This window comes from Lathyrus oleraceus, chromosome 5, assembly GCF_024323335.1.
Source record: "Lathyrus oleraceus cultivar Zhongwan6 chromosome 5, CAAS_Psat_ZW6_1.0, whole genome shotgun sequence".
NCBI classification, from domain to species: Eukaryota; Viridiplantae; Streptophyta; class Magnoliopsida; order Fabales; family Fabaceae; genus Lathyrus; species Lathyrus oleraceus.
Window position 1 is genome coordinate 566,964,248 of NC_066583.1, and position 23,824 is coordinate 566,988,071.

At 38.3% G+C, this 23,824-nt stretch overlaps 2 protein-coding genes across 3 annotated transcripts; one reads left to right on the forward strand and one right to left on the reverse strand.

Moving 5' to 3' along the window:
- The first annotated feature begins 1,089 nt into the window (after nucleotides 1-1,089).
- Nucleotides 1,090-1,846, forward strand: LOC127086502 (protein CHLORORESPIRATORY REDUCTION 41, chloroplastic). The gene has a single exon (XM_051027276.1). The coding sequence runs from the start codon at nucleotides 1,157-1,159 to the stop codon at nucleotides 1,769-1,771; it is 615 nt and encodes a 204-aa protein (XP_050883233.1). The 5' UTR covers nucleotides 1,090-1,156; the 3' UTR covers nucleotides 1,772-1,846.
- A 71-nt stretch (nucleotides 1,847-1,917) lies between these two features.
- Nucleotides 1,918-6,189, reverse strand: LOC127086501 (pentatricopeptide repeat-containing protein At4g04790, mitochondrial). Of its 2 annotated transcripts, none has more exons than XM_051027275.1 (9): nucleotides 5,850-6,189; nucleotides 5,647-5,694; nucleotides 4,111-4,737; nucleotides 3,448-3,624; nucleotides 3,186-3,250; nucleotides 2,828-2,935; nucleotides 2,487-2,614; nucleotides 2,315-2,393; nucleotides 1,918-2,209 (listed from the first exon to the last, which is right to left on the reverse strand). In XM_051027275.1, exons 1-9 carry the CDS (start codon nucleotides 6,016-6,018, stop codon nucleotides 2,045-2,047), a joined length of 1,566 nt encoding a protein of 521 aa, XP_050883232.1. In that variant the 5' UTR covers nucleotides 6,019-6,189; the 3' UTR covers nucleotides 1,918-2,044. The 2 variants fall into 2 exon arrangements, with proteins under 2 accessions (XP_050883232.1, XP_050883231.1); XM_051027274.1 differs by having other exon boundaries at nucleotides 3,445-3,624; nucleotides 5,850-6,188.
- Between the last annotated feature and the right edge of the window lie 17,635 nt (nucleotides 6,190-23,824).

Here is a 23,824-nt window from a genome sequence, read left to right on the forward strand (position 1 = left end):
TAGTTAGTAATATGATCCTATATAAAGGATATAACACATGTTTATAAAATTTTCAATTCCCTCAATTCAGTTCCAATAACTCTCTCTCTCTCTCCTCTCTCGAGAGAGAAGGGGAGAGAGAGACGCAAGTTACCAATAAGGAAGAGGATTGTGATATACTTGTGAAATATCATCTAAAACATTTGTTCAAGTTGAAGATTCTACACATGCAAATTCTGGAAACCCATAGCCTAGTTCAATCTGTATTTGATTTTCAAGACAATGGTGACGATTATGATGATTTAGATACTCTCGTCAGATAATGAAGATTGTGAAGAGGATTCTATGAAATTTATCGAGTTTAATATGTCCCAAAATATGATGATGAAGTAAGGATTGAGTTGTACATGACATTGACTACAAAAATTCTTACTGGGGATGTTGTAAAAAACTATGCTATGAAAACCAAGAAAACTTTGCATTTCAATAAGAATGATAGCAAAATAATGGTTGTTAGATGTAACTCAATCTACCCATTTAATATGAAAATTAGTAAGAGGAGTGCAAACCAATTTCGGCAATTAGTGAGCTTTACTAATGATAACAAACACCACACTAAATAGAAATATACATGGTTAAAACAATAGAACTAGAAATGTTAGAATATTCACATTTAAAAAATTATGTTGAGGAGTTAAGAAGATCAACAATATCATGATAATTCAGTGTAGTGTGAATAATATTGGTCATGTATAAAAGGCATCCTAGTATGAAATAGTTGATTTGGTTGGGTAGTTAAGTAAAAAAATTTCAACATCACCCTAGTCCATGTAATTAATTTGGATGAAGGTCCAAATTAAATAAATTTATAATAGAATTTTTTTTTTTAATTGAGCTAAAATAGAAAAATTAATAATGTAATTAAGTCTGATGATTTATATAAATTAAATTTATTCAATATGTATTAAACGACTTACACACTGCCTAAAAAAATTGCATCTACTTAAAATGTTCTTTTTCCTACGTAAATATATATATATATATATATATATATATATATATATATATATATATATATATATAATATATATATATATATATATATACTAAAAATCAACCATAAAATGAAAGAGCCTTATCCTTCATTCCCTTTGCTAACACTTCCAAACTATCACATATGGCTTCAACATTCCTCTCATATCCTGCACCTCGTCTTCTACACAATAATCACTTTCAAACCAAAAAGCACTTCTCCATAAAATGCACAACTTCATTAAATTCATCTTCTTCTGAGTCAGATTTTCCCACACCAGACCCTACAAACACTACAATGAACAGTCCAGAAACATTTCCACTAGAGAAAAGAAGAAGATCAGAGATAATAAGACGGAGAAGGCCGAAAAACGACCTAGTGAAATCGGAGCCACCGAACTTTGAAATCGGTTGGAAAAGGACAAAAGTGATTAACCTTGAGAAGCCTATAGGGTATGTGGTAGCTGATTTTCTGGAGAAGTTGGAGGAACTTATGATGAAGAATAAATTTGGTTCAACAGAACTGTTGGCAAAAGTAGGTGAAATCGTTGCTGAAAGGGCGAGAGAAGAAGCAGAAGTTTTGAGAGATGAAGGGAAAGTTGAAGAGAGAATGGTTGTTGAACTTTTTAGAGTTTTGAAGTTGATGGAAATGGATTTGGCTATGGTGAAAGCTGCTGTTAAGGAAGATACTTTGGGGGAGAGGCTTGATCAAGCTAAGGCTAGATGCAGGCAAGCTATACTTGTTGCTTATTCCTTTTGAACTCAATATACAATGTTGTGAACTTTGTGATAAGAATATGATATTACTAATGAACATTATTTTGTTTTAGTGACACTTTGACACTATGGTTTCAACTTCGTATTGCGGGCGGTTCTTAAGAAAATGATTAATTATATAAACTTAAATGTTAAATGATAAAACTGATACTATTGTAAATTAAAATATCATCATTAAATAGTATGTACATCAGCAACTATTGTTATTAGTATCAAAGTTATGAACACTGCATATACAATCTTTTATTAAGGAGACTCATTCAGCACTGTGAGAGTTTTGTTTGGCGTTGCACCATGCAGCAAGCAGAGAATCATAACATTTTTGTGAAGGCAAAAGGCCAAGCTTATCTTTCATTTCTGAAATCAACTCCAGGGCAGTTTGCGAATATTTCGACTCCGACTCTTCTATTTGAGAAAATACCTATAATCATGCACATCAAAATTTGTTGTCAACAATAGTCATGCTTCTTATCAACATTGAATTGAAAGTTGATAAAATTCGCATAAGTGAACCGGAGGAGCTAACCTTATGAAAGAGAACTTTCATAACCAATTCATCGATTTGCAACTTATTCTTGAGGAGCTTACACAAGTCAATAGCAGAACTGACCGAAAACAAAACGAACATAAGTGAATAGAAAATAATATTTTTTAGATGAAATGAATCAATGGAAGTGAAATATAAAATGAACACAAACCTTAAACGCTTATTCCAAATACAACACAATATGATTCTGCAGCAAGCATCGTTCCAATAGGTTGTATGGTTTAGTTTCTCAAGTAGCAGAAGCAATTGATCGAACTCCTCATCAGAACAAGTGTGCTCCTATATGCAAGGGGAGAGGGAGAGCAGATTCAGATTTGTAAACAATTGAGTAAACTGAACACTGATAGATGCAGTTTCTGTGTATTGTCTGTCATGTTTCTCGACGGAAAAAGTTTTCTTAGTATTCATTACCTTCACTAGATTTCCTTTCTTCTTAAAGACAAAGTTCTGAAAGTAACTTTATAATCAAGAAAACACAAAAAAATATTATACCTTGAGCAATGCACAGCCATGTAAAATGAGCTTGTTATATGATGAGGAAGAAGGTAAAACTTTTAGTTTTTCGTGAAAATCCTTGAACTTTTTTATGACATCCTCAACCTTCAAAAACACAAACAATAAATTAGAATCATGCAAATAAGTTAATCGACAAATAATCACTGCAATATGCTTATAGAAACATGCAAACTGGGTTTCATACAACATCAATCATGACTAAAGTTTGAGGTAACACGATGTGAAACTGGTGATATAGTTCTAGCCTTTTAGGAAGAAGCAAACTGCATAAAGCAAAGTACTTAATAGTATCATTTTCTTAAGAAAATTTTATCAGGCGTGAGGATTTTCGTACCCGTAAGTCTTGAATGCTGATTGCATAACTAGCAATGAAGTTTGTTATACTATCCTCTTCATGATCTGCAAAGTGTAAGAAAATCTCTGTAATTTACAATTACCAAAAAACAATATTTGCAGTCGTAATTTGTGTCAAGTAATGCATATTAAACCTAAGAGTATAAATTTCAAGAGAAACAAAAGCTCATATGTCGTAAGAAAAATGCATTATTCTTTCTAAACCAAAGGTGACGGTAAGATAAAAATCATGATCATACTACTTGTTTTGTAATAAAAAAAGAGCTTCTCCGCAACCGGTTCCAATGATAGTCTTCCCAATGCCTGAAATATCTTTGCTACAGAGTCAACAGATGAAAGCTTTTTTATGTCCATGATTTCCAACACCTCCAAAATATTCTCCTTCCTTTCACTCTCACAAAGAGCCAATAAATAACTTTCTGCAACATAAGTTTAAACAAGTAAACATCTAAGTTACTACATGAAACAAAATATATGTTATTGTTGGACATCAATGTGCATAAAAGAGCAGCATCAAGTTAATAGTTATGTTTCTTCACCAAATATTGGATGCACTGATTTTTAATGATGTATGTTTGGCGTGAACACTTTTAATAATGATCTGCATAACAGAAGTGTACTTGAATACAATTTAGATTAATTTATGTCGTCTCAACATGTTTATGATTGAGCACATACATGACATATACAATAGCATAAACATTCATATTAGAATACTCTGATGCAATTGGCCTCACAAAGCACAGACCAAACAGTTCTATTCACACAATCAAAAAATTATAAGACTGATGTCTGTGTAATGTGAAAAACACAGATGAATTTCTCAACATATGTTAATTCAAAGATAGAACCAAGCTTCATAGAAACAGTTTATGACAAAAAAACACAATAACAGATCCACGAACCTCGTAAATCAAAAGTGTCCTCGCCATCGTTCTCTGCAATATAATCACAAAGACCTTGAATCTTTTCTTCATCATTAACTTTTAACCACATCATCATTTCATAGTAACCCAGTCTTGCAGTTGAACCGGGATTCTCATCTTTGATGACCTGACAGAAAAACTGAAACTCTTCAACCATACTCATGTCAATTGTATACATAAGAAGTGGGCCATATGTCTGTTCTTCGAGCTCTAAACCTTGTTCCCTCATTAACTCAAAAAGGTGAAAAACCTTCCCCATCTCTTCGATTGCAATGTCTTTATTCTCAGCTTCCCTAGCTTTACCTATGCATATTTTTACCAATGCATCGTATCCTGGCACACCTGGTTTTCGTTCAACTTTATCAAACAACTCAAGGGTAGCCTCAGTTCCTAGTATCTTCCCACAGCTTTCAACTATACGGCGGAAACGTTGTTCTTGATTAGTATTGAATATGCATTTTCTTTTCTTTTCACGAGAAGCCTCTTTCCTTCGCAATGCTATATTGCTTTGAGGTGTGTTTGGCAACTGCGATATATTCATTATTTTTTCAAACTCATTAGTGGCATCAGTTTCTTCAGAATAAGCTCCCTGGACTGACTGACCACCTGAAATAAGTAACAATACACTAGTAATATCTCAAGTTGTTGAGCTGGTTTTGTTGTTGTCAATCGCAGAAAATAGTGATTTGTTCAAATCCTACTACGCTACATTCCTATAGCGGCATTTTCTATGAAGCACAAACACCTCTAGGAGTAGTTGTGTCACGGTGTCCGACACTTATATGACACCCGTACAACATGTGTCGGAAAAGTCAAACAAGTTTCCCAAAAAAATAGGTGTTTTTCTTTGTTTCCACACTTTTTGAAACAAGTGCAATAGACATATGACACTCATACAACACGTGTCAGACAATTCAAACAAGTGTTTAAAAAAATGTTTTTTTCTTCGCTTAACACACCTTATACATTTTTTTGGACAACTCTCCCAAACATCTAAAAGGATTGAATAGGTATTGAAACTGTTATCAATGAGAGATTAAAAACATGAATTTTTATTAGAATATTTTTAACTTTTTTTAATAATAGATGGATAAATGAAGTCATACATGAAGTAGTGTCAGTGTTGTAGGGTTTTGAAATTATCAGTGTCGGAGTGTCAGTATTGTGTCATGTTCCGATGTCCGTGCTTCATAGGACATTATAACCCGCTATATGACAACAAGACACACAAAAACGCGAATCACAGAACAATAGCAGAGCTTTGTTCAAATTCCGCTAGGCTATAGTACCATTATAGTCTCTATTTGACAACATTGTCTAGGCCACTTCAAGGGTTGAGAATCAAGTCCAGGGTTCAATCCTTAAATACTAACATAACACAAACTAATCATAAGAGATGAAAAAAAAGTTGAAATAACGTTAAGCTACAGAACTGAGACCTTCATTGAGTTTTCTACCACATCCTAAACAAAATAGATACTATATATTCTCAGAGGAATTTTAACAAACACTTACTGTAGAAAACAGAAGAAATTTGCTGAAAAACCCCTTCAGAATATTCATCTGCAACAACAAAATACCCAAAACAGAAACAAATAAAAATGATATTTTTATACTCAAATAGAATAAAACAATACCCATTAGCATAATGAGTGGAAATCTAGAATACCCAGAAACAACTTCGGTGGTTGTTGTTACTAGTGGCATGAAAAGGGTACCTGAATCAGAGTTTTGTTGAAGGTTAAGGCTTGTGAGGATAGAATTGACATCTGGTTTGGAATGGGTTGAAGAAGATGAAGTAAAAGAAGAAGAATGAGGGTTGAATTTGGTGGGTGAATGTGAGCGAAAGGGAGCGCATAGATTTCGAATAATGTGGTAGTAGCGCATTTGAACTTGAATTTGAATTGAATGAATTAGGATTCTCTTTCTTGAATGTGGAAATGGAATCACGCAATTACTTCAATGATCATCAATCTATGACTGAAAACTCATGGAAAGAGGATGACTAGTATTCTTTGAAGCTGTGGGTTGAATTTTTCAATAGTTTAAATGATGGTGAGTAATTTTTTATTTTTATGAATTTAAAATGATTTACCAAATTCTATTGAATTTTTTACTCAAATACCCCACATTTTCAATTTTGTTTTCAAAATAATTTAGTTTTCAAACAAATTTTTAATCTACCCCAGTTTATAATTGTTAAGGCGTAGGTGTCAAACCAATTGGCGCATACCCTTAATTTTAAGAGGGGGCGATAATTGAATTGACTACAGCACATGGTGTTGCCGATCCAATTGATGATCATGTATGCTATATGAGAGAGGCGCCAATTGGTTTGACGACTCAGTAATAGAGTTATTGTGTGATTCATTTTTCCACACTTCTTTGCATCATATTGCAAACATGTTTTGTATTCGTCGCCGCTATGGAAAAATGATTTATTTGAGAGACAAACCTGCGATGAAGATGCTCTTCTGGAACATATGTCGTTTCAAGCAACTAAAGAGGGAGTTGGTTCGTTGGTTAGATAGAAAAATACCAGAAGGGAAAAAAAGAAGTATTGAGAGACTTGATAGTGTATTTGGTTGGGTGCGAGTAAAAATTGATAAGGAGGTTAGAAAAATGATGTTTGGACCAGATGTCATCAGTTTGATTGTTGTAATCAGTTAGAAATGTTATTTTTTAATATTGTGGTTAAGTATTTTCATCTGTATTCGATATTTGTTGTTTGTGTTGTTTATTTAGACTTGTTCGATTTTAAGTGTGTTTATGTTAGAGTGATGTTTGTTGTTAACCTTGTTGAAACAAAAAGTTATTAATATATAAAAATCCAAGGTTACAGAAATTGAAAGGAGGTACTAAATTATGATGCAGAGGTTGCTCATAGATTGGGACATTTGTTCTTATTGTGTCCGGGTTGACGACATATACTACATAATCTTATCATTTTATCAGTCGTATTCATTTCTGTTCTAATACGCGTGTTGTTTGGTCGTCCTTTTTTCTTTCTTCGCATTTCATCGTTGTGCCAAACTATGTCCCCTTCATATGGAGGCCAATATTCCTCCATTGTTAGCACTGAGAAGCTTTCGTTATACACATTCATGACGATAATGACCTTGTAAACATCAAATAGATGGTTGTAAGCGTCCTGACGAGTATGTGCGCATGCCGCAATGACATGGGAGCAAGGAATACGGAAGCCCTGGAACTTTACACAGTCGCACCAACTTCTGTTTAGTCTGACATCATAGGATAAATTTGACCTTCCCTCATTGTGGTCCATTGTTTCCTGTACACTTTTGCCTATGACGGTCAAAGATTGTAACTGCGTGTGTGGTAGCTTTAATAGTTTCCTCTTTCATCACTTTTATACAACATTCACTGAATAATTGACCTAACATTAACACTGCACTCCATCTTTCACCTCTGGTTGCGAATGTAGATTCCAACCTAAAATAGGTTGTTCTAACCAATGCGGTTATTGCTAGATTTCTAATGCCTTTGAATACACCGTTCATGCACTCCACAAGATTTGTTGTCATGTGGCCCCATCGACAGCCTCGGCCAAATGCCCTTGTCCACTGCTCTAATGGTATGTTATCCACTCACATCCCTACTTCTGCATTAAACAACCTAATTTCGTCACGGTAATGTTGAAATGACGGGTGAGTTAAAGCATACCCTATATTCACCACTTTTTTGCGAAGATTCTTGTCTTTGATTGCACACATGAAGTTTTGTGCGATATGTCTAATGCAATAGACATGGATAGAAGGAGGATTATGCCATCCGTTATCATCGTTATTGTAAGCACTCTCAATGGCAGCACGTCTATCTGAAATCAAACAGAGATTGGATTGTGGAGCGACATGTGTTCTGAGATGACGAAGGAAAAAACCCTAACCCCCAGCGGTTTCACCTTCAACCAGAGCAAAGGCAATAGGAAAGACATTATTGTTGCCGTCTTATGCAACAACCATAAGCAAAGTACCCTTGTATTTGTCGTATAACCATGTTCCATCAATTTGAATAATAGGTTTGCAGAATGCAAAACCTTTGATGCATGGCTGAAACGCCAAAAAATTCTATTTCCAGCAACACAAGTTCCGTCTACCGTAAATGCTGTCAATGTCTCCATAATTGCAACAGTTCCTGGTGCATATGTTTTAAGTGCCCATAAAAATCGTGACAATTCTTTGTATGAATCCTCCCAGTTACCGAATACCTGTTCAACCGCCTTTGTCCTTGCAATCTACACTTTATTTTAAGAGGGAGTACAATTATATCTTGTGACGATATGAGATATTATTATACTCACCTGCACTGATGGGTCTTTGTTAACAAGCGGCAAAATGTCTTGACATATTAATGCAGCGCTTTATTTACGGTGATATTGTACAACATTAGTGGCAATCCAACTGTGAGGTAGGTCTATAGAAGCTATCTCCCAAGAATCGTTTCTCTTCTTATGAGACGCAGCCAATTGAAACTTGCAAAGGATGTTACGACATTCGATGACATACCTTCTCGAATCAGTGTGTTTCACGGTGAAATCAGCAGAGTTATTCATGTGAAATTTTTTGATAGCGTGCACATATTCTTCTTTAATGCGGAACATGTCTCCCACTTTTAACTCACCATCTGATCGTGGATACGGGTTATAAAAAACACTGTTGGATGTTTCATCGTCATGCAAGTCCATGTTTGTCATATATTGCGGTGGATTATATACATGACTTGGAGGTAATGACGTTGGATGATCGTCATCTTCAACGTTGCTATTCAACATATGATCGCCATGTGTCTCGGTTTCTTCTTCTTCTTCATTATCAACAACGTTGACTTCTGCTTCTGCTTCTAGGTCGACTTCATTTGAGTCTTCTGAACCAAATTCATCAGATTCAGCTTGATTAGTTATTCAGGATTGTTGAGATGGTATACTTTTTTGAAGATTAATATATAACTCAATATAGTTGCAACCAGAATGTTCGTTACTAACAACATATATTCAACATCTCCATCGTCCTGTACCTTTAGCGGGTAAAATTTATATTGATTGTTTTCGAAAAAAAATTGGATTTTGGTATGTGATTTGTGACACAAGACCAGATCCTAGGCAGGACTCTATTCGTTTTTTCAAATACAAGAAATTTGAATTTCTCTTGATCGTAAATTGGATAGTATCGGTGTTTCAAAAACAAAAACTGTATATATCACACTCATATGTCTCACCGTTGCAGTGAGCATTGATAAAATATTTGGGTGCAAATGAATTGGTGTTGGTTTGACGATGAATTTGAATTTTTGTTGGTATCAGGAAGTATGAGGAAGACAATTAAATAGAATGTGGCATGGCATGCATGCAAGAGCTAACACCATTCCATTTGGCGCCTGCATGCATTTTTTGAACATGGGCGTCATTCCATATGGAGCCTTATATGTGCAGACCTCGAGATTCTGTGTTGCGTGCAAATAGCCATGCATATTAGGGAAAAGACCATCCATGCTGTGATACGGTGAACTGACTTTGTGTTTTTGCTTTGAAAAGCAATGTTGCGGATAACAAGAGTCGCCACCGACTTTTCTTTTATCCAATAAGGAAAGACGGAAAAGAACAGGAAAGACCTTGATTAGATTTTAAGTTCGGGAGGTACATTATACAAAGGGAAGGTGTTAGCACCCTTTGTATCCATGGTTATCCATGGGCTCTTAATTGCTTAACTCACTTATGTTTTCCTTGTTTGAGAAAGTGTTTGAGAAATGTGGTGTGTTTAGAAAATGTTTTGAAATGAGAGTTTAACTTTGTAATGATTCTTGTACGAATGTATACAAAGTGTTTATCTCGTTTGATTTTGAAAGATGTTTAGAAAAATATAACTCGGTGATGATTCTGGTGCGAATGTATACCAAGTGGTGATTTTCTAAAGGATGTTTTGAAAAGTGTGAGGTGTGAAAAGTATTTTAAGCTGTGAGCAAGTATTTAAGAGTTATACCTAACCAAGGTCTTTATAGGTATTTCCTATCCTTAAGAGGGTAAAACTGTCCTTACTATTGAGAAGTAAGTAGTCTTATCCTTTGGATGTAAAGGGACATCGTGGGGTCGTCGATTGGTCATTGAAGGCAACATTTGTAAGGATACTGTCATACGGTGAACTGACTTGGGGTGTTTTGCTTTTTATCGCAATGTCGCGGATAGCAAGAGTCGCCACCGACTTTTCTTTTATCCAATAAGGAAAGGTGGAAAAGAACAGGAAAGACCTCAATAGATTTTGGGTTCGGGAGGTACATTATACAAAGGGAAGGTGTTAGCACCCTTTGTATCCATGGTTATCCATGGGCTCTTAATTGCTGGATCACTTATCTTTTTGTCTGAAAAAGTGTCGGTGAATTGCTTGAAAAATGTTTGAAAAGAGAATTTAACTTTGTAATGATTCTTGTATGAATATATACAAAGTGGTTATCTCGTTTAGTTTTGAAAATTGTTTAAAAAAATAGTTTAGAAATGTGTGAGGTGTAAAAAGTATTTTAGGTTATGATCCAGTAATTGAGAGTTATACCTTCCTAAGGTCGTTATGGGCATTTCCTATCCTTATGAGGGTAAAACTGTCCTTACTATTGAGGAGTAAGTAATTTTACCCTTTGGATGTTTAAGGGTCATCGTAGGGTCATCGATAGGTCATTGAAGGCAACAGTTGTAAGGATACCTTAGCATTCGAAGGGACGATCATCATTTAACCGTAGGCTACACCGAAGGGTCATCGAGGGACAAAATCGTATTTTCGAAGGCAACATCCGAGGGACCATGATTTATTTTATGATGATTTAATCGAAGGGCCATTGCTGAGTGTATCCCCACATTCGCGGGACATGACCGTAATACCGTAATATCATAAGGCAAAAGAGAGGTCCAAGATCACATATTTAAAGGCCGCATTTTAAAGTTAATTAGGTGATTATGATGAATCTCCATATTAAAATCAATACATTAAAAATAATACATTAAAATTAATACATTAAAATTAATTATTAAAATTAATTATTAAAATTAACACATTAAAATTAATTAAGCAATTTAGGGTGAGCCTCCACAAGGGTATCCCACAAATAAAGTGGAAGACCTAACGGCGGTCTTTTTTTCTGGGACATATGAACCTTTGCAAAATTCAACAAACGGGTTAGCATACCAAATCAGGGTGCAATCGAGGATTACACCGCAAAAGAAATCACAACAGTAATAGGATCAAATAAACAATGCCTGGCTATGATAAAACATGAATGAAAAGTCATAACAGAAAAGCTGGCTACTGTCAGGTTCGCGCCTGCCTCGCCTAGCGAAGGCCTAGCGAATACTCGCTACATGCTCGCTTAGCGATGTGCTAGCGAGCGGCTGCGGGTTTTGAATTTCAGAATAGTATGACTTCAACCTGCAGCATGGCTTATGGCATCCAACACATAATTACATGGTTCAACATTCACAATATTCAGGCACACTTAAATTCACATGCAAAACCTCAAATATGTTTATGAATTCAATTATAATGTCACATGCAAGTTACGAACATAAAGCGGTATCACATGCAAATTAAGAAAATAAAGTGATAATAGTAGTGCAAACCTGTTTGCAATGGAGTGGTAATGCTGAATTGGCGAGCCGGATTGAGTTGGACGGAGGTAGCTTTGCGGCCGCCGGCTTTTCCTTCAGGGTTTTCCGTCTGTGAGCGCTAGGGTTTGCTTGCTAGGGTTCTCCTTTTCCTTTTTGCGTTCTCTTTTCATTACTGAAGTGCTGGTATTTATAATGCCCTTTTTCATGACCTAATGGGCTCAGAACGAAGCCCGAAATTTTTTTGTTGTCTGTCAGCCTCGCTAGGCGAGCTGGTAGCGAACGCGTAGCGAACGTTCGCTAGGCGAGCTGGTAGCGAACGTAACGTTCGCTAGGCGAGCTGGTAGCGAACAGGCCAGTTTGGGCCATTTTCTGGATTGGGGCATTCGTGAGCTGGGCCTTTGTTCCTTTAAGATCAGTGTCATAAAAATGAGTCAGAATGCCTTGAAAAATGTCTTGAAATATTAATGGGCAAATTTTGGGGTATGACAGCTGCCCCTGTTCAATATTCTTGAACCGAGAGAGTTAGAATGGTGTGTACGCCATTCGTGGTCTGGAGGTGGAAGATTATTGAACACTAGAATGCCCCAAAAATTTGCTCTTGCTAATCACAGGTTAGTCTTGATGAAGATGGGCTTAAAGGTACCATCCAGGAAGTTTGATGATGAGAGCTTCAGATTGTGTCGTACGTTAGACGATATCTGAAGACATGGGTGTCATACCGGGTCGTACGTTAGACCATATAATGAGTCATCCATCATGCTGTTGACTTCGCTGGGGAGTCTGAGTATGCTATATGCTGCTGGGGATAAGGGATCAGAATGGATCATACACTGGACCATATCTGAGTATCAGAGTGAACTGTTCGTTAGGCAGATGACTTTGCCGAGGATGAAAAATCAGAAGGGATCATACGCTAGATCGTCTCTGAGTTGAAGATCCAAATGGGTCTTATGATAGACTGTATTGGAGTTGCCGGATGAGCCGTCCATTAGGCTGAATCTGATGATAAAAGGGGGTAGTCGTACACTAGACTACACTTCAGAAATGTACCGTACACTAGGTAGCATCTGAGGAGACGAAGGTCAAATTGGGTCGTACATTAGACCGTATCTGAGCAGACTGAGCCGTCCATTAGGCTGAATCTGGTGATAAAAGGGGGTAGTCGTACACTAGACTACATTTCAGAAATGTACCGTACACTAGGTAGCATCTGAGGAGACGAATGGCTAACTGGGTCGTACATTAGACCGCATTGGAGTTGCTGGAGTTCAGAATGGATCGTACATTAGATCGAATCTGAGTTGCAGAATGAGCCATCCATCAGGCTGAATCTGATGATAAAAAGGGGGTAGTCGTACACTAGACTACACTTCAGAAATGTACCGTACACTAGGTAGCATCTGAGGAGACGAAGGTCTAATTGGGTCGTACATTAGACCGTATCTGAGCAGAATGAGCCGTCCATTAGGCTGAATCTGATGATAAAAAGGGGGTAGTCGTACACTAGACTACACTTCAGAAATGTACCGTACACTAGGTAGCATCTGAGGGATATAGTTGCATCTTGAATGTAATTGATAAAGATGTCTGTTTGAATAGACCTTTGTTTTGACTATGTCAGGAGGATAATTGACCTGAAAAATAAAATTAGCTTCATGCCATGTCATGATGCATGAGATGTTTCGTGTTATGCCAAGAAATAAATGCGAATGTTGTATGCATGCGTATGCTGTAATGATGTAATGAATGAGTTATGCGTATGAGAAGTTCTGCTTGGAGACTCTACTGGGGAAAATAAATCCCCATCTACTGATTGGAGATACTTGTAATGATGACCCTTTCTCGGCAGGGGGTTGTTGATTTCGGTCTGATGGTGGAAATATTCAACAGAGCCTGGCTAGGGATGAAAGAGAGGATCAATCTGTCTGATGATATCGACTTCTTCTGGGAAATAGCTGGCTTTGCCCGGGGAATAATGCCAATTTCTCCTAAGGAAAAACAAGCTTGCTGGTGAGAATAAGATTGGTAGCGGATTCATTGGAAGCATGTTTAGACCTTCTCCTTGATCCTAAATTCGGGTAGTAATTGCTATTGCCATTCCATGCATGTATTTTGATAAACATTGATCATATTCAAATGCATATATTAATTCAAATCAAATCAATGGACATTTATGCAAACAAAACAGATAAAGTAAAACAAAAGCATCTTTTTGGAAATGAAATTGTATTGATTTTGAAAGAGGGCCTATGAACAGGCAATCTGTGTACAAGGAGACAAAAATCCTAGTAAGAGGAAATTGTCAAGAACACAAAGAGAAAGCTATGCAGAGAAAGTCCTATTGATTTTAATTCCACTACTGTCATCATGTCTTCAAGCATCTCATCTCCTACTGTCGGATAGAAGTGATTAGTTTGTTCAGTCCTTGGAACTTGGTTGAAGCTGACAGAGAACGGGACATAGTCATACGCTTTAATCCCTAATTTTTGCCTGGACCGCCTTTTCAGGTTTTCAGTCCACCAGGATACCCATTTTTGCCCAAGCCGCCTTTTCAGGTTTTCGACTTGCCGGTTGTACATTTGTTTATCCCTAATTTTTGCCCGAACCCTTTTGGTTCGCCGGGATGCCCTTACTTTTGCCTAGGTACGTCGACCTAGCGGGTATCTGTTAGGCGTAGTATTTTTTAACTATGTCCGCGTTCACAGGATGCGGGAAGTCTTCGCCATCCATTGTAGCAAGTACCATGGCTCCACCGGAGAATACCTACAAATGGCCCTTCGTATGTGGGAGTCCATTTGCCCCTGGGATCACCTTGTGGTAGAATGATACGCTTGATAACTAAGTTGTCGATTTGGTACACTCGTCTCTTGACCTTTTTGTTAAATGCCTGGGTCATGCGCTTCTGACATATCTGCCCATGACAAACAGCCGCAAGTCTCTTTTCATCAATCAGATTTATCTGATCGAGTCGAGTTTGAATCCACTCATCCTCATCTAAGCCTGCATCTTTCACAATTCTTAGAGAGGGAATCTGAACTTCCACTGGTAAAACGGCTTCCATTCCATAGACTAAAGAGAAAGGGGTTGCCCCTGTCGAAGTGCGGTAACCATGAAGAGCAAAAGGTAACATCTCCTGCCGGTCTTTGTATGTTACTGTTATATTCTTGATATTGTTAGCAGCCTCCACGGCGCCGTTCGTCTTTGGCCGGTACGGAGAAGAGTTATGGTGCTTTATTTTGAACTGCGTGTAGAGTTCAGTTTAGCACCATTATCAGTGATAACTCTCTCAGGAGACAGCAGGTTTCTCAAGTAGATATTTGATAGAATCCATCTTATAAATCAATAAAGTGGTATGATTCAACATATACTGTCTTAGTCGGCGAGCAGCCTAGGCCAAAGCGCAGCAAGCTTTCTCGAGCTGTGAGTATCTTGTTTCACAGTCGGTACCTTTTGCTAAGGCAGTGTATGACATGCTCTTTTCGACCAGACTCGTAATGTTGCCCCAGCACACCTTATTGAATTTTCTAACACGGCCAAATACATGATTAGAGGTCTTCCTTCGACTGGCAGCATCAGAATTGGAGGTTATTGGAGATACTTCTTGATTTTATCATTCATCATTCCATACCATCTCTTGATTTTTTCTTTTTTTAGTAATTTGAAGATGGGTTTGCAGGTAGCAGTCAAGTGTGGAATGGATCAGGCAATGTAATTCGAGTGCCCCCAGAAACCTCTGACTTCTTTCTTGTTTATTTAAGTACCCAAATTTACAATTTCAATTGATTCCTCATGCGGCTGTATAGTCTTTTCTTCTTGCAGTAGTCGGGCAAGTTCTCCAGGGACTTCACAATCTTCCTCACTTCCATCCTCGGCTTGGTAGATCGGATTTTCAAAGTCATAATGAACAGTAGCGGAATTACTATCAACAGGATCCAGAGTGGATATGGATCTGCGATTTGTTACGTGCGTGTGTGCAAGAAAACATAGCTTGTTTTGAAAAAAATGACAGGAAAGATAAAGAGCGCAATATTTGAATGCAAAAAGTCCATTGATTTATTGAATATGAATATGCTTATGAAATGACAAAACCCTTGAAAAATTAGCTATTATGCCCCGGGTATAGACACAATGCTTTGAAACACAAAAATAGCAATAACAATTACTCCTGACTAAAGGAAATCGGGATAGTGTCTTCAGCCTTCCAATTATTGGGTCCGTCACCAATTGTTGGGAAAATGTTATCCAAGTCATAATCGTTATCAGTATCTTCCACAGCATTGACAGTCTCGTCATGATTAGGCAGAGGGGCAGTGATGCCATTAGGAGTCTCCGGAGGATCAAAGATAGTCGCCTGTATCTTCCCACTTCGAATGCCACTTTCAACATGTTCACCTGTTAATATAAGTTCAGTGAAACCCAATGAGGAACTCCTCAATAGATGGCTGTAGAATGGGCCAGTCAGTGTGCTCATGAACATGTCCACTAATTCTCGATCAGTCATAGGGGGTTTGACTCTGCCAGCCAAATCTCTCCACTTTTGAGCATATTCTTTGAAACTTTCTTTAGATCCCATAGTCATATTCTGCAACTGTAGCCGAGTAGGTGCTAGTTCAGAATTATACTGGTACTGTTTATAGAAAGCAGTTGCTAAATCAGTCCATGTGTGGATGTCAGAGCTCTCGAGCTGATAATACCACTCCAATTGTGTGCCAGACAGACTCTCTTGGAAGAAATGGATCCAGAGCTTCTTATTAGTGGTATACGGCTGAATCTTTCTCACGTAAGCTCTCAGATGCATCTGAGGACAAGATGCCCCATCATACTGAGTGAAAGCGGGGACCTTGAATTTGCGAGGAATGATCACATCGGAGACTAGACCCAAACTTTCAAAATCCAGACCGGGCGCCTTCTGACCTTCCATAGCTAGCATGCGTTCTTCCAGCAACTTGTACTTGCCATCTTTTGGAGAGTACTGTTCATTCTCGTAATCTTCATCGTCATCCTCAGGGTTGAAAGGATCAGCATTCTCATCTTCTGAATCTGTCTCTGTTTCCTCTTCTTGATCCTTCGGAATTCTGATTTTGATTCCCGCAGCCTGTCCTTTAAGCCTTCTTCCCGGGTTAATGTAACTCACAGCTTTCTTGTCTTTCTTTTTCTCGAGCAAGAGAGCTTTCAGTTCCTCCTGCCCCCTGGATAAGTTCAAGATCATCTCCTGGAGTTGAGCATTCTGAGCATGGAGATCCTTGACAGTTTGTTCGAGGTCCATTTTTCTGTGTGGAGGAAAACCGTGAGAACACTGATCCCTTTAGAGTACCTGTTATGCTATGTTATGCTATGCAATGCATGAAATGTTTTCAAGGCCTTTTGGAATTTAACTTTGCATAAACTACCGAAAAGGGAAACTTTTTTTTTTGTTTTTTTTTTGTTTTTTTTTGTTTTTTTTTTCATACAAAACAGAGCAAAGTTAAATCCCTAAGTCCTTGAAATGGTTAGTACAATGTTATGATGTCATGATGTTATGATGTTATGATGTTATGAGGTTAAATAAATAACAAGCACAAGCAAGTCACACAACCATCATTCCTAGGTTTTAAGGCTTGCATGAGTTCCATAGGTAAGTACCCTCCCTACTGAAGTTTAGTTGGTTCAACCTGTCCTAGAATAGTAACCGGGTTCTAAAAGGATCTCCAATCATTGACCTTCCTTCAAGTCCACTTCAGTGCAACACCAAGTGGTTGACCGAAGCTTCCCTAAAGTCCAATCTCAAAGAGTGTAGTATCGAGTCTCAACCAACCCCAGTCGGAACCGAAGTCAGTTATCTCACTACTTTCTAATGGCTAGGATGAGTCAATTAGGGTTCTAAAGGTCTGGTTAATGCTTTGATGACACCACGCGAATGCCAAATTTTTCCTCAAGTAAACATGAGGAACATCAGGACATCCAAAGTGTCACATTAACCGTAGCCATCATTTTAACCATTCCAGTATACGCCGGATAGTCGCGATGATCTATTGCTACTTACCTAAGGTACATTAGATCCGGGTGTAGGATCTTTCACTCAAGAATACCCAAGCAATCCCTTAAAAGTAAATCAGACAATTTTAAATAAGTGATCTTGTTTTTTAAGGTAACCTCTCTTTTTAAAGTGTCCCCAGCAGAGTCGCCAGTTCTGTCATACGGTGAACTGACTTGGGGTGTTTTGCTTTTTATCGCAATGTCGCGGATAGCAAGAGTCGCCACCGACTTTTCTTTTATCCAATAAGGAAAGGTGGAAAAGAACAGGAAAGACCTCAATAGATTTTGGGTTCGGGAGGTACATTATACAAAGGGAAGGTGTTAGCACCCTTTGTATCCATGGTTATCCATGGGCTCTTAATTGCTGGATCACTTATCTTTTTGTCTGAAAAAGTGTCGGTGAATTGCTTGAAAAATGTTTGAAAAGAGAATTTAACTTTGTAATGATTCTTGTATGAATATATACAAAGTGGTTATCTCGTTTAGTTTTGAAAATTGTTTAAAAAAATAGTTTAGAAATGTGTGAGGTGTAAAAAGTATTTTAGGTTATGATCCAGTAATTGAGAGTTATACCTTCCTAAGGTCGTTATGGGCATTTCCTATCCTTATGAGGGTAAAACTGTCCTTACTATTGAGGAGTAAGTAATTTTACCCTTTGGATGTTTAAGGGTCATCGTAGGGTCATCGATAGGTCATTGAAGGCAACAGTTGTAAGGATACCTTAGCATTCGAAGGGACGATCATCATTTAACCGTAGGCTACACCGAAGGGTCATCGAGGGACAAAATCGTATTTTCGAAGGCAACATCCGAGGGACCATGATTTATTTTATGATGATTTAATCGAAGGGCCATTGCTGAGTGTATCCCCACATTTGCGGGACATGACCGTAATACCGTAATATCATAAGGCAAAAGAGAGGTCCAAGATCACATATTTAAAGGCCGCATTTTAAAGTTAATTAGGTGATTATGATGAATCTCCATATTAAAATCAATACATAAAAATAATACATTAAAATTAATACATTAAAATTAATTATTAAAATTAATTATTAAAATTAACACATTAAAATTAATTAAGCAATTTAGGGTGAGCCTCCACAAGGGTATCCCACAAATAAAGTGGAAGACCTAACGGCGGTCTTTTTTTCTGGGACATATGAACCTTTGCAAAATTCAACAAACGGGTTAGCATACCAAATCAGGGTGCAATCGAGGATTACACCGCAAAAGAAATCACAACAGTAATAGGATCAAATAAACAATGCCTGGCTATGATAAAACATGAATGAAAAGTCATAACAGAAAAGCTGGCTACTGTCAGGTTCGCGCCTGCCTCGCCTAGCGAAGGCCTAGCGAATACTCGCTACATGCTCGCTTAGCGATGTGCTAGCGAGCGGCTGCGGGTTTTGAATTTCAGAATAGTATGACTTCAACCTGCAGCATGGCTTATGGCATCCAACACATAATTACATGGTTCAACATTCACAATATTCAGGCACACTTAAATTCACATGCAAAACCTCAAATATGTTTATGAATTCAATTATAATGTCACATGCAAGTTACGAACATAAAGCGGTATCACATGCAAATTAAGAAAATAAAGTGATAATAGTAGTGCAAACCTGTTTGCAATGGAGTGGTAATGCTGAATTGGCGAGCCGGATTGAGTTGGACGGAGGTAGCTTTGCGGCCGCCGGCTTTTCCTTCAGGGTTTTCCGTCTGTGAGCGCTAGGGTTTGCTTGCTAGGGTTCTCCTTTTCCTTTTTGCGTTCTCTTTTCATTACTGAAGTGCTGGTATTTATAATGCCCTTTTTCATGACCTAATGGGCTCAGAACGAAGCCCGAAATTTTTTTGTTGTCTGTCAGCCTCGCTAGGCGAGCTGGTAGCGAACGCGTAGCGAACGTTCGCTAGGCGAGCTGGTAGCGAACGTAACGTTCGCTAGGCGAGCTGGTAGCGAACAGGCCAGTTTGGGCCATTTTCTGGATTGGGCCATTCGTGAGCTGGGCCTTTGTTCCTTTAAGATCAGTGTCATAAAAATGAGTCAGAATGCCTTGAAAAATGTCTTGAAATATTAATGGGCAAATTTTGGGGTATGACAGATACCTTAGCATTCGAAGGGACGATCATCATTTAATCGTAGGCTACAACGAAGGGTCATCGAGGGACAAAGTCATATATTCGAAGGTAGCGTTCGAGGGACAAGGTCTATCTCGTAGGGACATTGACCTTTTGATCGAAGGGACTATGACTTATCTGTTTAGGGATGATGATGATTTAATCGAAAGGGTCTTTGCTAAGGGTATCCCCACATTCGCGGGACATGACCGTAATATCTTAAGGCAATAAAAAGAGGGATAAGATCACGTATTCGAAGGCAATGTAATTAGCCAAGTAATCAGAATAAATCTCCACAATGGTATCCCACAAATAAAGTGGAATACCAAGCTATCTCTTCGAGAATCATGGGAGCCCTTACAAAAACTCAGCAAACATGTTAGAATAACAGGATGGGGTGCAATCAAGAGTTGCACCGAACAAAAGAATCATAGCAATAATAGTGTCAGGCAAACAGCGTGTAAACGCAATAGAAAACATGTCAAACAAATACAGAACATATCAGAATGCAAACAGAAAAAATTAGCTATTGTCATGTTCGCTACTGCCTCGCCTAGCGAAGGCCTGGCGAACCCCCGCTACATGTTCGCTTAGCGAGGTGCTAGCGAACGACTGCGGGTTTTGGGTTCTTCTTTGATACTTGTACGATTTCGGAAACCCCAAACCCTATGGCATCCATTACAGAAATTACGTAATCGAATATTCAAAGTATTATTTTACATATATATGCACATCTAAACCCACATGCAAAACCTAACGATATTCGCCTTTCCAAATTCAACCATAATGCCTCATACATTTAGAAATTTCAAATTGGGAGCATAGAGTAGTGGGAATAGGGCAAACCTGATCGGAGGGATCGAACGAAGTTGAGTTACACCGTTGGGTTTGCAGAGCAATCTTAGGGTTTATGCCTGATAGGGTTGGCGGAGGTAACCTTTGTGCCGATGAGTTCTCTGAATTAGCTTCTAGGGTTTTCTCCCTTGTTTTTCTGATCTCCTTTTTTTAAATGAAGTTCTGGAATTTATAGCTGATTTTTGTGTCTTGGTGGGCTCAGACTGAAGGCAATTCAGGCCCAGAATTTTTGTATATCCGCAAGCTTCGCTAGGCGAGTGAGCTAGCGAAGGGTTCGCTAGGCGAGCACTCAGCGAGTGTTCCAGCGAATACTCCTAGACTTGGATAAAAGCACAACTAGTACTTACTCGCTAGGCGAGCAGGTAGTGAGCATTCCAGTAGCAAAATCAACAAGGTTCGCTGGAGCGAAGGAGGAAGCGTGGGCTTCGCCTAGCGAAGGTTTTGCTCGCCTAGCGAGCATGACAGTTCAGGTCATCTTCTGGATTTGGTGGTCTGTGCGCTGGATTTTTGTTCCTTTGAGATTAATGTTTTGAAGAATGAATAGACCCCATTTGAATCTGTTGAAAGTATATAAAAATTAACAGGCAAATTTTGGGGTATGACAACTGCCCCTGTTCAATATTCTTAAACCGAGAGAATTAGAATGGTATGTACGCCATTCGTGATCTGGAGGTGGAAGATTATTGAACACTTAGAATGCCCTGGAAATTTGCGCTTGTTAATTAAAAGATAGTCTTGATGGAGATGGGCTTAAAGATGCCATCCAGAAAGTTTGATGATGAGAGCTTCAGAGTGCATCGTATATTAAACCATATCTGAAGACATGGGTGTCACATTGGGTCGTACGCTAGACCGTATAATGAGTCATCCATTAGGTGATATTAGGGTGAGCTGAACCTGATGAGATAAGGATCAGAATGGGTCATACGCTAGACCGTATCTGAGTAACAGAGTGAGCCGTCTGTTAGGCTGTATCTGGAGAAATAAAGATCAGAATGGATCGTATGCTAGATCGTATCTGAGTAGTAGAATGAGCCGTCCGTTAGGCTGTATCTGGAGAAGTAAAGATCAGAATGGATCGTATGCTAGATCGTATCTGAGTAGTAGAATGAGTCATCCATTAGGCTGATGACTTCACTGGGGATGAAAGATCAGAATGGATCATACGCTAGATCGTATCTGAGTTGCAGAATGAGTCGTCCATTAGGCTGTATCTGAGGATGAAAGATCAGAATGGATCATATGCTAGATCGTATCTGAGTAGCAGAATGAGCCGTCCATTAGGCTGTATCTGAGATAAAAAGTAGTCGTACGCTAGACTACATTTCAGAATGTACCGTATGCTAGGTAGTATCTGAGTAGCAGAATGAGCCGTCCGTTAGGCTGTATTTGGAGAAGTAGAAATCAGAATGGATCGTACGCTAGATCGTATCTGAGTTGCAGAATGAGCCGTCCGTTAGGCTGTATCTGATGATAAAAGGGGTAGTCATATGCTAGACTACATTTCAGAATGTACCATACGCTAGGCAGTATCTGAGGGGATGAGTATCCAAATGGGTTGTACGCTAGACCGTATTGGAACAATTGAAGGAGCCATACGTTAGGCTGAATCAGAATGAGCTGTACGTTAGGCTATATCTGATAATATTTGTATATGTTGTATTTGCAATAAATATCTGGGATGGGCTTAAAGATGCCATCATTAGGAGGATATCAGAATGCTTGTCAAAATGAATATTCATATGGATTATATCTGAAAGATGTATCTGAATCTTGAATGTAATTGATAAAGATCCGTATGAATGAATCTTTATTTTGACTGTATCAGGAGGATAATTAACCTACAAAAAAGTTAGCCTCATGCCATGTTATGATGCATGAGATGTTTTATGCTCTTGAAAATAAATGCGAACATTGCATGCGTGCATATGCTATGGAATGATGTATGAATGAATTATGTGTCTGAAATTTTTTGCCATGGGAAAATAAATCCCGATATTCTGATTGGAGACATTTGTATCGATGACCCTTTCTTAGCTGGGGATATTTGATTTATGTCTGATGGTAGAAATATTCAACAGAACCTGACTGGGGATAACAAAGATGATCAGTCTGTCTAGTGGTGCCAATTTCTTCTAGGAATGACTGGTTTTGCTGGGGAATAGGATTTGCAACCGGATTTGTTGGAAAGCATGGTTAGACCTTATCCTCGATCCTAAAGTCTTTTAGTAATTGCTATTTCTATTTTATGCATTTTTTACCGGCAAACATCAATCATATTCACATGCATATATTAATTCGAATTAAATCAATGGACGTTTATGCGAACAAAACGGAGAAAGTAAAACAAAAGTATCTTTTTGGAAATAAAATTGTATTGATTTTGAAAGAGGGCCTATAAACAGACAATTTTAATACAAGGAGACAGAAATCCTAGTAAGAGGAAATTGTCAAGAAAGCAAAGAAAAAACAGCTATGAGAAAAAGTCCTATTGATTTAAATTCTACTACTGCTATTATGCCTTCAAGCATCTCATCCCTTGCTGTCGAATGGAAGTGATTGGCTTGCTCAGTCCCTTTGACTTTGGTGAGGCTGATCGAGAACGGGACATAGTCATACGCTTTAATCCCTAATTTTTGCCTGAACCACCTTTTCAGGTTTTCAGTCCACCAGGATACCCTTTTTTGCCCAAGCCGCCTTTTCAGGTTTTCGACTTGCCGGGTGTACATTTTTATATGTTTATCCCTAATTTTTGCCCGAACCCTTTTGGTTCGCCGGGATGCCCTTACTTTTGCCTAGATATGTCAACCTAGCGGGTCTCTTTAATGCGTAGTATTTTTTAACTATGTCCGCGTTCACGGGATGCGGGAAATCTTCGACATCCATTGTAGCAAGAATCATGGCTCCACCAGAGAATACCTTCTTAACTACAAATGACCCTTCGTATGTGGGATCCATTTGCCTCTAGGATCACCTTGTGGTAGAATGATACGCTTTGACCGGATGTTTAGTGTCCCATTCTCCTTTGATCTGACTGATTACCAAGGTTGAGTCTCCGTACACACTCAAAAAACTTGATTCTCAGGTCTATAGC